General features: G+C 44.2%; 1 protein-coding gene across 1 annotated transcript in view; it reads right to left on the minus strand.

The window, feature by feature from the left end:
- Window positions 1-7,484: 7,484 nt before the first annotated feature.
- The window catches only part of SLC15A1 (solute carrier family 15 member 1), a 44,918-nt gene continuing 36,673 nt past the window's right edge, over window positions 7,485-15,729 (minus strand). The window contains exons 20-24 of the mRNA XM_042954550.1: window positions 11,305-11,412; window positions 11,077-11,188; window positions 10,390-10,533; window positions 9,312-9,419; window positions 7,485-8,392 (exon numbers count right to left, since the gene is read on the minus strand). Of these exons, the coding sequence (XP_042810484.1) occupies window positions 8,207-8,392; window positions 9,312-9,419; window positions 10,390-10,533; window positions 11,077-11,188; window positions 11,305-11,412 (658 nt within the window). The 3' untranslated portion in view covers window positions 7,485-8,206. The remainder of the gene's footprint in view (window positions 8,393-9,311; window positions 9,420-10,389; window positions 10,534-11,076; window positions 11,189-11,304; window positions 11,413-15,729) is intronic.

Below are 15,729 nucleotides of genomic sequence, written 5' to 3' on the forward strand. Positions count from 1 at the left end.
CCAGGAAAGATTCATTCCTGCTGATGGGAGGCGGGAGTTCCAACGGAAAGTTCATAGTTTTAAATAGTTGTCTTTAATGAACCACAGTACATTTCCGTGCACTTGCTAGATCTAAAAGTTGTTGTTCCAGAAAGGCACATATTATCATTAATCATAGTGTTTGCATGGTTTTACAGTCTCTATTATGTTTTCACACGGTACCAAATGCTGTGGTTTTCAACCTTGGTTCTTTATTAGAATCCCCGGGGGCATTCAGAAAAAAAAAACAAAACAAAACAGATGCCCAGGCTGCAACCCCACAGTTTTTTGTTTTTTTGTTTTTAATGTTTATTTATTTTTGAAAGAGCACAAGTGGAGGAGGGGCAGGGGGAGAGAGGGGACAGAGGATCTGAAGCAGGCTCCACGCTGACGGCAGCAAGCCTGATGTGGGGCTCGAACCCATGAACCATGAGACGATGAGCTGAGCTGAAGTTGGACGCTCAACCAACTGAACCACCCAGGTGCCCCTGCAACCCCAGAGTTCTGATTTCAGTGGTCTAGAGTGAGACCCGTGCGTGATATTAAAGAATGGTTTAATCCTAAGGTGATTCTAAAAAGCAGCCAGTGTTGAGAAACCACGGTACTGACAGCTTCCTAACATGCAGAGGTCCCTGTTGTGGCCCACAAGGCCCTGCATGATCAATCCGGGTCACCCTTCCCTCATTCCTTGCTTACCACACTCTGTTCTCAAACACACCCACCGTATTCCCATCTCAGGACATATGCCCCTTGTTAGGGCCCCTTCTGGAATGTTCTTCCCCTAGACATTTGACTGTGTTGCTTCCTTACTCCATTCACATCTCTGCTCAAATGTCACCTCCTCAGAGACACCCTCCTTGACCACTCCATTTAAGATACCAGCCATGGGGCGCCTGGGTGGCTCAGTCGGTTGAGCCTCCTACTTCGGCTCAGGTCATGATCTTGCGGTTCGTGAGTTCGAGCCCCGTGTCGGGCTCTGTGCTGACAGCTCAGAGCCTGGAGCCTGCTTCAGATTCTGTGTCTCCCTCTCTCTCTGACCCTCCCCTGTTCATGCTCTGTCTCTGTCTCGAAAATAAATAAACATTAAAAAAAAATAAGATACCAGCCTTCACCAGGCTCTGTCTCCTTACTCTGCTTATTTTTGCTTCATAGCACTTATCAACATCTGCCATTATGTTATATATTAATCTGGCTTACATCAGTGCCTGGAAAACAGTAGAAGCTTAATAAATATTTGTTGAATGAATCAATGAATGGATGAGGATATATGTAAAATAATGCAAACTCCGGCAGGTAGGAAGTGCTTGATGACTAGGTTTCTTTGCCAACTCACAAAAAGCCAGCTGCTTCCTCCGACTGCCTAGTGCCATCCTGAGGAACAGCGACCCCTGCTGGAATTTGTACCTGAGTCCCAGACAGGATGGAAGTCCACTAATGCCAGTCCCAAGAAAGAAGCTTCTAGAAATAGATATTCATTGGGGTACTTGGGTGACTCAGCTGATTAAGTGTCTGACTTCGGCTCAGGTCGTGATCTCACATTTTATGAGTTCGAGCCCCGCCTGGAGCCTGCTTCAGATTCTGTGTCTCCCTCTCTCTCTGCCCCTCCACTGCTCACGCTTTCTCTCTCTCTCTCTCTCTCAAAAATAAACATTTTAAAAAACTAAAAAAGAGAGAAATAGATATTCATTATCTGATGAGGCTTTCGTTGTGTATGCGTGAAAGATTCATAATAAATATTTCTGACATTCACAAAAAAAGCCTTTTGTTGGCACCACATATTCGCGAGCATGTTCTCTTCTGCCATCTTGTGGCCAATCTGGGGAACTTCCAGACAAACAGTGTGTCATAACCTCACTTAGTCAAAGGAAATTTCCAGCAGCTGGGCTTGGCTAGAGCCATTTGGCAAAACACTTGTGGACATTTGATCAGGCCCCAGTGCTACCAATCTTCTTAGGCTCCCAATGTTTAGAAACAGAAAGCAATGGAGGTGACTGCTTGTTTGGGTAGCTTTTGCTGGGGGACAGCTGAGAGGAATGCCTAAGGGTCACTTCCCCCAGAGCCGAACCTTGCCTGGCCTTTGTCCTCCTATTCTGACACAGCCTCTACGTGACCCTGGTCACACCCAGACCCCCACGATTTTGTATGGCTACTCACTAAAGGCTTGTAAACTTCACAAGTTTATTTATCTATTTTGTACCCCCGGTATATTAAACCATATTTAGCACAGAACAGGTGCTCACTAAACAGTTGTTACAGGCATAAAATAAAAATTGCTAGAGCAGTTTATAGAGCACTTACTACATGCCATGCACTATATGAAGCCCAAGCACTTTCCATGCACAGTCTTATAAATCATGTGTCAATATTCCTAGGAGTGGCCCTGGAACTTGCTTAGTCCCTGACAGACAAGGACAGTCAGTGCCCGAATTAGTCGGCTTGGGCAGCCAGAACAAATGCCACAGACCCGGGGCTTAGATGACAGAAATTAATTTGCTCACAGTTCTGGAGGTTGGAAGTCCAAAATCAAGATGCCATGAGGGCTGGCTTCTGGTGAGACCACGCTTCCTAGCTTGCAGACAGCGCTTTCTTGCTGTGTCCACAGAGTGAGAGAGAAATCTCTCGCTTCCTCTTCTTAGGAGGGCACAAATTCCATGAGGGCTCCCTCACTTGCTCCTGGGATGCCCGCTTGAGGGCCTTAATGCTTATTGGATACACATGGGCGTGACTTTTGGGAGTTGAGTGGGCCATAATAAGGATTCCTTTCAGGTTTGTAAACCAATCCAAGGACCCGAGTAATTTTAATGACTTACTGAAGGTTATTCTTACTAAAGTTCAGTCTTCCCCATGGCTAAAATCCTGGCTGAACGGCAGGGGGCAGCTGTGAATACCATCTCTGCCCAAAAGTACACTTTAGGGAAGGGCTCTTGGCATCCTTTGCCCGTGACCACAAGGCTGGGGAAACCTGTCAAACTGAGTTCCTTAAGGGAGAGGGGGGTGCCTGAAACTCCCTTCTCTCTCTTTCCTGTGCTGACGGGGGCAGAGAATGGGTTGAGAGCCACCTTTGAAATGGAAACTGTTAAGGGAAACGCGTTCTTGGCTCAGCACTGAGGACAGGACAGTCCCCAGGCCCACAGGCTTGCTGCCCGGGACCAATCCCCTGACTCCCAACACTCACTGAAAGCTCTTAGGCCTCCACACTGGCCTCCAGGACAGTCAGCTCTAAGAAATGCATGAATCTTTGTTGCAGGGGTTCCAGACCAGCAGCCCGACAGATCTAGCCCCTGTTCCTTTGGAGCCTTTCAACACATCTAGGAGCCTACAAGTCCCGTTAGAACAAGCCAGATGTTACATCCAATAAAAACTCCAGTGGCTCTGAATTGTCAGAGGTTAGCGGGGTGAGAGAAAGCAAGCAAGATCGGAAGCCATTCTGGTCACACTGCAGTGGATGGGGGTGGGCGTGGGAGGGGCTGCGTCCTAGCTGAGACACCTCAGAGCCCAGAGGCCCACGCTCTGTCTCCACTGTTTACTGACTTTGATCAGGTTGGAGTCAGAGGCCCCAGACACACGGGGCTTTCTCTAGAAAGCCTGCAGTCCCTCTGACATCACGGCCTGGAGCCAAGTGGAAGGACTTTTTATTTATTTATTTGTTTTCTGGAGGCCTCTGAGAGGTTTAGGGAATGGGGAGTTACTGTTTCGTGAGTATGAAGATCCAGTTCTGCAAGGTGGGAAAAGTCCTGGGGACGGAGGGTAGTGACGCTTGCACAGCAGTTCGAGTGCCCTTCATGCCACCTCAAGAGGGCTACGTGGCAAGTTTTGTCACGTACATTTTACCACAGTTAAAAAAAACCCGAACAGCTTGCACATTCTCTGCTGTCCTCCGCCTGCTGTCACTTCCGGTCTCCTTTTCTCTCCAGCACTGTCACTGGCTACCACTCCTTCTGTGGCTCACGCCTCTCCCCTCGCCCCAAGCCGCTGCCCCTCAGGGTGAGACGCTGGCCCCTGCAGGTCCTCAGAGCTAAGCACACCGACCGGAGGAGCCACTGCCGGGACCCCCACTGGCAATGGGACGCAGAACTCAGATCCAAGGGAGGGGCTTCTGGTGTTTTCAGAGCACCACAAGGTCCTTAGAGGAGGTCCTGGCTCCCTCTGAGATGGTAAATGTGTTTAATCTTTTCTGTTTCATGCTTTGAGAACAGGGCTTACCAGTCTCTCCTCCCTTCATATCTCCCTCCTGTCCATCTAGCCCAGCCCTGGGTTGTCCATCCTGGGTTTCAAGGGAACTGCTGCCTCTCTGAAGCTCTCTGGTGCCCCCTTTACAATGCCCTCACCAGCACGTGTTTAAAGGAGACAGAATAGCCAGGTGGTTAAGAGGCAGGTCTTTCTCTCTGCTCAGACTTGCTTGGGTTCAAATCCTGGCTCAGCCCTCTGCTAGGTATATGGCCTGGAGCAAGTAACTTAAGCCAGTTACTCCTCAGTTTTCTTATCTCTGAAATGGGGGCAAGAAGACTTTCTTTAGTATTGTTAGAGTTAATCCCACACCGCCCATTAAACATTGGCTGCGAGAGGCAGGTTGGTACAGTGGCTGGAAGCCTGGGCCCTGGAGCCAGACTGTGGATACGACCTTGGGCAGATTACTTGGTTTCTCTGTGGCTGTTTCCCCCTCTTTGGAACGGGAATAATAATAGTAATCTACATTATAGGGCAGTAGTAAGGATTGATGCTTGTAAACTTCATGCAATAACGTGCCTACAGTGTCCAATAAATGTTGTCTACTGTTTACCATTTAAAACAATGACGCTGCAAAAAAATGCCATAATGCGTGATGAAATGCATGCAAAGTGGTCAACAAAAATCAAACCTGAACATACATTTAATGAAGTAATTTTATAGGGGCGCCTGGGTGCCTCAGTCGATTAAGTGTGCTATTCTTGGTTTTGGCTCAAGGTCATGGTCTCACTATTCATGAGATTGAGCCCTGAGTTGGGCTCTGTGCTGACAGCGCGGAGCCTGCTTGGGATTGTCTCTCTCCCCTCTCTCTCTGCCCCTCCCCAGCTCAGATGCTCTCTCTCTCTCAAAATAAATAAACTTAAAAAGGAAAATAAAGTAATTCTATAAAGTCTAAAATAGACTGTAAGCTACATATTTAGTACCCCCAAGAAAAAGAACATCCACAAAAGTAAAAACAATAGCAAGAGAAATATGGAAACAAAACAAGAATAAGCTATTATGAAAAAGATTCACGTGTATATTATAAACACTTCTCAAAATAGTTTGGCTTTTAGGGGCAGGTGTTCTCCACTTTCTGAAAATTTGCATTATGCCACTTGACTTTTACGGAAGCCTACATTAGTGCCTGTTGTTGCTAGTAGAAAGAAATCCAACGAGCATTTTTACTTTTACAAAAAAAGAGGGGGTGGAAACCAAAATAGCATTTAGTGCTGGTTTTGAGGCCAGTGTCGTAGAGGCTGCACATGCCCCAAGCAGCGAGAGCCGTGCAGCCAAGCTCCTTCCCCGAGAACCACACTCAGCCTCTCGGCATCAAGCCGGAAGAGCTTTGAACTGTGTCTTTGAGTATCTAGGCTTTACCTCCATTTCCTTTATGCATCTATTAGCAAGATGTGTTGTAAGGTATCAGAAGAGCCTGAGAGAGGTAATTTTGGGGGTCTGGGGGCATAATGGTAATGGCTTCTTTGCTTTCCGCCATTTGAGCTCACAGAAGGCTTCACGGGAACACCCCACTTTCAGAGAGCGGGCAAAACCTGTGTAAGTGATGAAGTCCTATTTTTAACAAAAGCACTTCCAGTGCGGGTGCTCTCCCCAATCCATGCTGAAGCGTATTTAGCAGTCAGCCAACAACCGAGTCAGTGTACCATTTGGTTTCACACTGATCAGCCCGGAACTTAAGAGAAAGGCATAAAGCAAGAAAACATGAGGACCAAAAGACACTGCGTTATTGACTTAGCCGGATGTGTCCCCTCCGCTGTCCCCGTGCCATGACGTTTGCTATCGTCCAATACCTTGCATCTACAACACCCATGCTGTCACCTGTCAGTCTTGATGATGTTTGGAGAAGTGGCTAATAATAGCTACAGGGAGGATGACTCTGGAAACTCAGCCCTGAGCAGCACAGTGGCCTACTTCCATCTGTGCTCTCCTCATACCATTTAAAGGTCAATAGAGACCACGTAGGCATCATCTCCATTCATATGCAAAGCATACTCCAGTGTTCATATCAGAGTCAAGGGGGTTTCATTCAAACATTGGGGAGTCTATTGTGGGCCAGATACCTTCAAACCAAGGATTTTTAAAGCTTCAGATTGTATGGTATTCTTTGCCTTGTAGGAGAAATGAAATCTAAAAGGTCCACTAAAAATCTGAAAGGACACTTAGGACTAGAATATCTTTCTTTGGAGGATTTAGAATTAGTTCTCTTTCAATGATTGGCCAGAGCAGGTAATGACAACTGAGCCCTCGTCACTGTAGCTACTGGTCTGCTCTATCAAAGGCACCACATGTGAGTCAAAGGGCAGAATGATCAGGGAGGCAAAATTAGTAGTTCCTCATAGCTACTCTTTCATGCCAGACTTCGTTCATTAGGCTCATTCCCCTCACTGTTGAACATTCAGTTCCCCGCCTCTACCAGCATACCCCTCCCAGCCTGAGGGGAGCATGTTGAGGCCCACTATGTTGCAGAGAATGAATGGAGAATGAGACACACACAAGAGCTTTCAGCCTAGGCAGAGTTGGACAGGGCGAACGGTGTGAGTGCAGTGGGTGGACGGCCGGGCTGGGGATGGGAAAACTCCTGGGGGAAGTGGCCTGAATCCTGAAAATCAAGAGGATTCAGCCGGGGGTGGGGAAAGGGTGGTTAGAGAATATGTGTCTCAGGACCCGAGTTTTCTTCTGACCTGGAAATGAGAACTTGACGCTTTCCAGAAGAGGGTCATTGTTGGTTGGATTGGAGTGATCAGAGAGAAAGGAGATGTGTCATGAGAAGAAAAAGCCTCGTGGGCCTCAATTAAAGAATGAGGACTTGATCCTAAGGGTCTTCAGCAAGGTTTGAGAGTCACATTATTTCTCACTCTGGGTTTTTGAGCCTCCCCTTCCTTCAGTGTCCGTCGTGCAATGATGAGCTTGTGCACCAAGCATCTTGGAAGCCTGGCCCAGGCCCTTCCTCCTAATCGATTACAGGGGCAAGTTCCAACATTCAGAGCTGTACACAAGTTTGTTTTTGTAGGAGTGACAAAGCAGAATTTTCTGGGTCTGATAACCTGAGATAAATACTTACAGGATGAATCAAGCACGAAGTCTTTATAACGCTCTACAAGAATTTTTGTTCCAGCAGAAAAATGCTTATGAGTATCAAGAAAAACAAGATGGTGCATAAATATGCACGTAGAAACCTCTATATCCCTGGGGAAAATAGGACTGGGAAGAAATAAACCTCATATTTCATGTTCCTGGAATTTATTGTACGTGGGCATTGCTTTTGTTCATACTTTTATCAACCTCTGATGACACTTTATTGAGTGTACATGACTTTTAGAATCAGGACCCATGTTAAGGATTTCTTATCCTACCCCCAGAACACACAGACACTTACTCTTAAGAACAGGAAGGTATTTCATACATTCCTGAAACTCCAAAAGTCATTACTGGCCTTTACCTGAGTGGTCTTTTGAGTCACACAAAATTTAAAGAGGTAGGGAATGGAAAAAACAAAACAAAAAACAAAAGGTAAAGTTATCAGTTAATACTAGCCGGTGCTTATTATATACCATTCTAAAGCCTGTAAATTCACTTTTTCACATTGGTTCCTGCCGCATCGAACAGTGTTTTCAAAGAGTGCTGGAATGCAAACAATATGGAACTTTGCCACCCTTTCAAAAAGTTTAGTCCAAAATAACTTCATTCATGTGGTAGAAAAGGAGTTAAAGGCAGGATATAGACTCATGGTTGTAGAAGTGTATGTATGTGTGTATGTGTGCATGCTTTAAATATGACTTTTCTTTAAAAAAAAAAAAAAAAGACTTCTTCCAGACTTTTAGGTTCACCGCTGGCAGCTTTTAGAAAAGAGCTTTCTTGGTTCGCAATTCTGAAGTCTTCCCCATCAGAGTGTCCTGCCACCAGGGGACAGAAGCCAGGGCATGTTCCGGACCCAGTCCATCCTCCACTTGCTTCCTGACATTTACATCTGCGTCTGTGAGACGGGAGTCACCGTGGAATAGATATTTTCCAGACTCTTTTTCTTGTCATCATCATCAAACTGAGCCTCGATCTCCGCTGGATTGATGTAAGTATAGAAACGGGCCATGATGGCAAATATCACGCAGACAACCAGAAGCAAGGCCGCAAACAGAATGTACTCAGCCCACTTTAAAGGAATTGGAGTTGGAGCAAGAAAAAAAAACAACAGAAACGATACAGTTTATGGTAAGGTACGCATCGGGAGCACATTTTCTTGCTATGTCTAGGTAAGAGGTGCTTTGTGATTAAATCGTTATGGACAATTGGCAGCTATTACCATAGATACAGAATGGCCCTCTTTGCTTGAGTGCCCAGGTATAAAGATAACATTTTTTTAGCAGCAGCTGGAGTGCAAAAATCAAGAGTTTGGGGAGATGAGAGAAAATTTCTGAAAAACCCGCGTTAAGGGACATAGCTGGCCCCTAGAAGGATGGGGGCCCAGAGAACACCACACAGTACCCTTGAGGGAAAAATAATGTGCTGAATTGTTCTAAGACCCCCACGTTATCTTTCGGCAGGATCTTGAGGTTATGAGCACACAGCATTAGCGTATGCTCCGATGGGACCAGAGAGAGAAGTAAAGAAACAGACAGGGTAAGGGACGACCCCTTTATGAGGTACACATGCTGAAGTGTGGAAGGGAACGGTTTCAGTATCAGAAAAGCCCTCGTTTTATGTTAGCTGGAAAAATTACAATCGCCTTTAGAATGGCTCCACCTTTAGATATTATGAAGCTTTCTGGAAAATATGTGTGGCTTGGGGCCATTAAGCTGCATTCACAGAAGCTAGGAAAGATCTTTCCTTTGGCAGTAAATCACACTAGGATGTAGGTATGTTAACCCAACCTAGTTATTTTGGTTGTCACTTTCCAACTGTGCAACACCAAGGGTAAATATGGAGAATCAGCACACGCTTGGCCCAAAGACTGTTTGTTCATCACCCTCTCTGGCTGGTTTTATCCAATCATTACCCAATCATTAGAGTCATCATGATGATCAGTGACACATAAGACAGAGGCTCGTACGATCTCTTTGTTCACTCTGTACCTGTTCGCTGAACTGGCCTGCTCCTGCTACAATAAGCACAATGATGTTGCCGACAGCCACTGTCAACAGCCATCCCGCCTGAAGCACCGACTTCATGTTGGAGGGGGCCTGAGGAAACAAAACAAAGTGAATCCCGATCTAAGCTGCAATCACAGAGCTGGAGAACACAACTTACTGATTCTTTAATTAGGCAGTTCACCCTAAAAATGCACACTGAGGGGGCGCCTGGGTGGCTCAGTCAGTTGAGCGTCCAGCTCTTGGTTTCAGCTCAGGTCATGATCCCACGGTTCGTGGGATCGAGCCCCATGTGGGGCCCTGCGTGGACAGCACAGAGCCTACTTGGGATTCCGTTTCCCTCTCCCTTTGCCCCTTCCCCCTCTAAAAAGTAAATAAATATTTTTAAAAATGCACATTGGGGTGCCTGGGGAGCTCACTCGGTCAGGCATCCAACTTTGGCTCAGGTCATGATCTTGTAGTCCTGTGAATTTGGGCCCTGTGTCGGGCTCTGTACTGACAGCTCAGAGCTGGGAGCCTGCTTCAGATTCTGTATCTCCCTCTCTCTCTCTGCCCCTCCCCTGCTCACACTCTGTCTCTCTCTGTCTCATAAATAAATAAACATTAAAAAAATAAATAAATAAAAGCTAGGCCTTAATCAGTGTGTTTACTGGTAGTTATGAAGAGATCTCAACTGAGCCTTAATGATCTCAAAGACACGGACCTGGAAGTGAACGCCAGTAGGAACAGCTGACATCTTAGTTGCTTCAGAGTATAGAATTCGCTGCCTATCATGACCCTGGTCACGGTCATTAATACAGTTCTTCCCACGTAGGACTCTAAATCTCTAGTATATGATATGGGAATTCAGCATCATATGATATATACCCCCAAGAAGCTAAACAGAGTCATAATATTATTCGACGACTTGGTCATCTCAAAAGCCTTGTTTGGTGGAATTTACCATGATGCTTTCTCGCATTTTCTGAACTATGAACGGAGAGCTTATTTAAATTAAGTCCCAGCAGCATTTTTTGAAGGCAGGAGCCTGGGGGAGGGGTGGTAGAAACAGTGACCAAGAGACCTGAGAATATGAGAACTCCAATCCCGTGACAGAGAAAACCACTTCACCGCAGGTGATCAGGAAATACTGTGGGATCTGTAGAGCCATGTTAACTGTGTTGGGTGCAATATCTTCAAACATGTGCAATTCAGCACAGCCGTCACTCTAAACCAGTAAGGCAAAAAGTGAGAAGAAATTAAAATGGAGATTGCTTCTAAAATAAAAATTGTTCAAACAGGCAAATGGAGTCTGGACTTCTAGGATCACGTCATATGATTTGTCAAGGAAGTACACATTTTAAACGTAAATATGCAACAGTGCATTTTATGCTCGTGATGAAACGGCCTTGGTGAGATTTGAAAATCTGTTCACCGGTGTTTTTCTCTTAAATCAGAGAGCACATTGGAAGTCGGGTTTGTTTAAAATGTTGCCATCTCTTTGGACTAAAAGTTCGTAAGTCCATGTAAATAGATTATGAAGCAGCAGCAAATACTAGCCAGCATGAACTTTTAGAGTTAATTGGTCTGTTTATTTTTATTCTAAAAAGGACAGTGAACTTAAGTCAATGCTAAGTTAAAGGATCAGTGGAGAACTGAATGAATTCTAAGCCCATTTAAAATACAGACACTAATATTACCCCAGTTAAATCATTAGCATGACCTAAGTGTTTGTGTAGAAGTTCTGATAACAACAGAATGAGTTACTGACCTTCCTTCTGATTACATAGGTATAGGCACTACCGAATTCCAGGTTGGATGATTGGAAATCATTCTTACACTGTGGTGGAGTCTGTTGTGTTGGGCTTAGCGTAAAGCTTTTTCTGCAAAGAGAAAGAGTAACATAGGTAAACATTCCTGGTTTTAACAGCTTCGATGTATTGTTTAAAGAAGAAGACTCGAAACCCTTGAACTTTAGAGCACAGTGACCGGTACTTACACGCCCAAAGGAAAAAACTGATATTCGCTGGCATTGTGACTGGTGACGTTCACATACACTTTTCCATCCATTGTGATGTTGAAGCTGTCATCGAAACTATTTATAAATCTGAAACAGAAAACCATCTGTCTTGTGACTGGACTATGGGATACTTGGCTTTAGGTCATAGTTTGTGCACCTGAACTTGGGCTATGCTCTCTTTTGGAAGGAGTTTAAGATGTTTACAGATTTCTAGACTACAAAGGCAGAAAGAAGCGACCCTAGGTTGGTCCTTGTTCACCTGCTCATGAAAACACACCCCAAAGAATTTACCACAGTTCTCTCCCCACAGCGGTTCTAAGTACTTTGTAACTAGGTACCATTTCTTTTCTTAAGTTTATTTGTTTATTTTGGGGAGGGGGAATGACATGACCGGGGGAGGGGCAGAGAGAGAGGGAGAGAGAGCATCCCAAGCAGCCCCAACTTGGGGCTTGATGTTACAACTGTGAGATCATGACCTGAGCTGAAATCAAGAGTCGGACGCTTAATGGACTGAGTCCCCCGGGTGCCCCACTAGGAACTATTTTAATGGTATGTTAGGATATTAGTATGGATTGAAATAGGTGCCGAGCACCCCCTTCAAGAAGGCAGCGTATCTTTGTGTTCCTTGCTCAGAAGCTTTAGAGCTAAAGCAGTGAAGCCCATGTAAATAGTCCATGAAGAAGCATCAAATACCGGTCAGCGTGAAAAACAGAAGTTGCCTGGTACCCTAACAGACAGTCTCCATCGGGGGCTTCTTTTTTGGGGGGTGGGGATGGAAGGCCATTTCCTGTCCTTTACCTCTTAGAGCCTGAGCAGGGACAGGCTCCAAGGAGTGGAGAGGAAGAAGTGGGCCAGTTCAGCAACCAGAGACAGTTTTGGGGGAGCTCCCTTCAGGTCTGCAGGTCCTCGAGTGATGGTGACTGGCACCCCACTAGAAAACAGATAGGAGGACAACACCCACAGGACTTGCTGCTAGGTTCCAAGGCTTCCGGGTTCTGCAAAGTCCCCTATGCCTAAGCTACACATGGACCCAGTTGAGTTGTTTGCCTTCAAAGGACCATATAGATGGTGACAGTGTAGACAGATGATTAGATCCCATCCTTAAATGTTCCGGGCTGCAGAAAGACACTGATGCTCTTGTCCTACACAGGAGAGGAGGGTGCTGCCCCAAATAAGACCAGCTGATTTTTCCTACCAGATAGGTGAGTGAAAGCTTTCAGCAGGTTATCCAATTTAAAGAATGGGAAGTAATCAGATTGTATACCTAAGTACTGTAGAGAACAATTTAACCTGTACATTCCTAAAACATATGGCCGAATTTCATCAGCTTTGTGGCAACAAGTAATGTCGGTCAAATTCTAGGTACTGGGAGAACATTTCTCTGAATTAAGCTCAGGTGCTGAAGTCCCTGGGCATTGGATTTGATGTAGTTTGACAGGTGCTTAACATAGAACACAGAATGTGACACCAGTCAGCAGGACCCTAGGTCCTAGGTAGACACCTAGGAGTGAAATGGCTGGGTCATATGGTCACTCTCTGTTTAACATTTTGAGGAACAGTTTTTCAAAGTGTCTGCATCATGTTGTCATTTTACATTTCCACCAGCACTGCTGAAGGATTCCGACTTGTCCACATCCTCACCAACACTTGTGATTGCCTTTTTCGTTGCTTTTGTTTTTGTTTTTGGCTAGAGCCTAGTGAGTGTGAAATGGTATCTCTGTGGTTTTGGTTTGCATTGCCCTCATAATTAATGATGCTGAGCATCTCCTCCTCTGTTTTTAGGCTGTTTGTATATTTTCTTTGGAGAAACATCTCTCTAAAAATGTCCCATTTAGGGCAGGGGAGAGGGGAAATGGGTAATGGGCATTGAGGAGGGCGCTTGTTGGGATGAGCACTGGGTGTTCTATGTAAGTGACGAATCACCGGGATCTATGCCCCCAAACAAGAGCACACTGTATACATTGTGTGTTAGCTAACTTGACAATAAATTATATATTTAAAAAAAGAGTCCCATTTAAAAATTGGGTTTTTTGTGTTTTTACTCTTGACCTGTAAGAATTCTTTATACATTCAGAATCTCTCACCAAATATATGAATTGCAAATATTTTCTCTCATTCTATGGGTGTTTTACTTTCTTGATGATTTCGTTGGTAGTAAAAAAGCTTTCCATATGATGAAGCCCAAGTTACTATTTTTTTCTTTTGTTGCTTGTCCTTCTGACTTCATATCCAGGAAACCACTGTCTAACCCAAGGTCACAAAGATTTACTTCCAATTTTTGTACCACCAGTAAATAAAAATACTTGTAACATATTGGGTTTTTTACTTTGCTCATTCTTTTAATATATTTTAAAATTATTTATTAATTTGGTATAATAATTTATGTATATACTTAATAACAGATACCATATTCATACATTTTGGGTATATGTTCAAAATATTTTTATTGGATGTGATAAAAGTTTTGAAGCCTACCTCCCTAGGGAAACTTTGCACATGTGGACAAAAATACATGTATGAATGTGAATTATGGCTGTTTGGAAAAATGGCAGTAACCTAAATTTCCTTGAAGAAGAGAATGGGCAAATAAATTACGCGGTGGAATTTTATATAGTGGTTTAAGTGAGTGGAGATAAGGGATACATATAGCCATATGGTTAAATATTAAAATACTATTTTATAATATTATAGAACATAAGCAGGAAAATAACATATTAAGTTTAAAAAGGCTCAAAAACATTACTTGTAAATATGTACATATATAGCAATATGTAATGCTAAAAAATTCATGAGAAAGATCCATATCAAATTCTCAACCAACTTTTGAACAAAGCATCATTACTTCATGTAAAGGACTCTTTGAAGGTAGTCCAGGTATGTATTGCAACTAACTTACCGATACCACATAATTAAAAGGATTCCATTTTAATTATGTATTCTTTCGGTGTATTCTTTCTTTAATTCATGCATTACTCAGAAATCTGACCTCCCGAAATTCTTGGAGTTGTCCTATTTATCAGTTTCTGACATTAGTTTTTCAGAACTTCCCTTTTTAATGGGTTGTCTCCTAGACAATGCTGAAATAGCAAATCCTTTGATCCACTAAGGATTTAATGTTGCCAGTGAAAAGAAAACAAGTTCCTGGCTTCTCTTTTTACCACCCTGGGTGGGTTGGTGGGGTAAAATGTTGCTGGTTTTATGTATCTCCATAAAGACAATTTAAAGAAAGAGAAAAAGAATGAAGCTTTAGCATAGCACCAGAATGAGAAAGGACACCACGATTTAAACTGTTCAAAGTTTCCAAAGTTAGGAGACATTTTTGAAGAAATGAAAATGATGATTCTGAGGCACAAAGGAAATACCAGAGGCACTTCCAGCTCAGACGAAATATGAAGATCAGGAAAGGGCCAAGTGACCATCATCAGAAGATTTCCTTCCGGGTCTGCTAGGACAGTTGTGTGTATGTGCAAGCGTGAGGGATGGAGGAACGATCTAGAAGACACAAAAGAAGATGTCATGGACTTAACTATGTCTCCCGGCCCCCTCTCTCCAATTCACATGTTGAGGTCCTAACCCTCAGTACCTCAGAATGTGACTGTATTTGGAGACTGGGTCTTTCAAGAGGTAAAATGAGGTCATTAGGGTGGGCCTTAATCCAAGATCACTGGTGTCCTTTTAAGAAGAGGCAATTAGGATACAGACCCACAGAAGAAAGACCATATGAAGACACAGAGAGAAGATGGCCATCTCTAAGCCAAGGAGAGAGGCCTCAGAGAAAACCAGCCCTGCCAATGCTTTGATATTGGACTTCTAGCCTCCAGAACTATGAGGAAATAATTTTCTGTTGTTTAAGCCTTCCAGCCTGTGGTACTTTGTTATGGCAGCCTTAGCAAACTCATACAGAAGAGAACAAAGAAAGAGAGGAAGAGCCAAAGATCGAAAGGGCCTAGGGCTGGCTACTACCCACATGCAGTTACACTGCAGAGAAACCTGAGCACATCAAGGAGAAAGAAGATACGGCTTGGTGAAACGAAATTAAATCAACTACAGAGAGTGGCAGACGCTGTCTGTCTGTCTGTCTATCTATCGTGAGTACAATTAAGTGCTAGATGCCAACAGAGATAAGATTCTAGAGTTCTGGGAAGACAATGGCGGCTAACCTGTGACCAAGTGTGAGAACAGAAAAGCACTCCCAGGCAAGCAGGGACTCGCAATTTACCTCACAGCTTTTCTTGGTCAGATATTTGAGCACGGTCTTAGCAAAACAAGAAAGGTGTCCAAGAAAGATGATATGGAGTTCAAGAAAGAAAGGCGCTAACCTGGGCAAACAGACAATTCTAGGAGGACAGCGGCATCTCAGGACTACAGAGCAAATGCCCCAGTTAGATTAAAGAGCGTGCTCGA

Source organism: Panthera leo, chromosome A1 (genome assembly GCF_018350215.1).
Source record: "Panthera leo isolate Ple1 chromosome A1, P.leo_Ple1_pat1.1, whole genome shotgun sequence".
NCBI classification, from domain to species: domain Eukaryota; kingdom Metazoa; phylum Chordata; class Mammalia; order Carnivora; family Felidae; genus Panthera; species Panthera leo.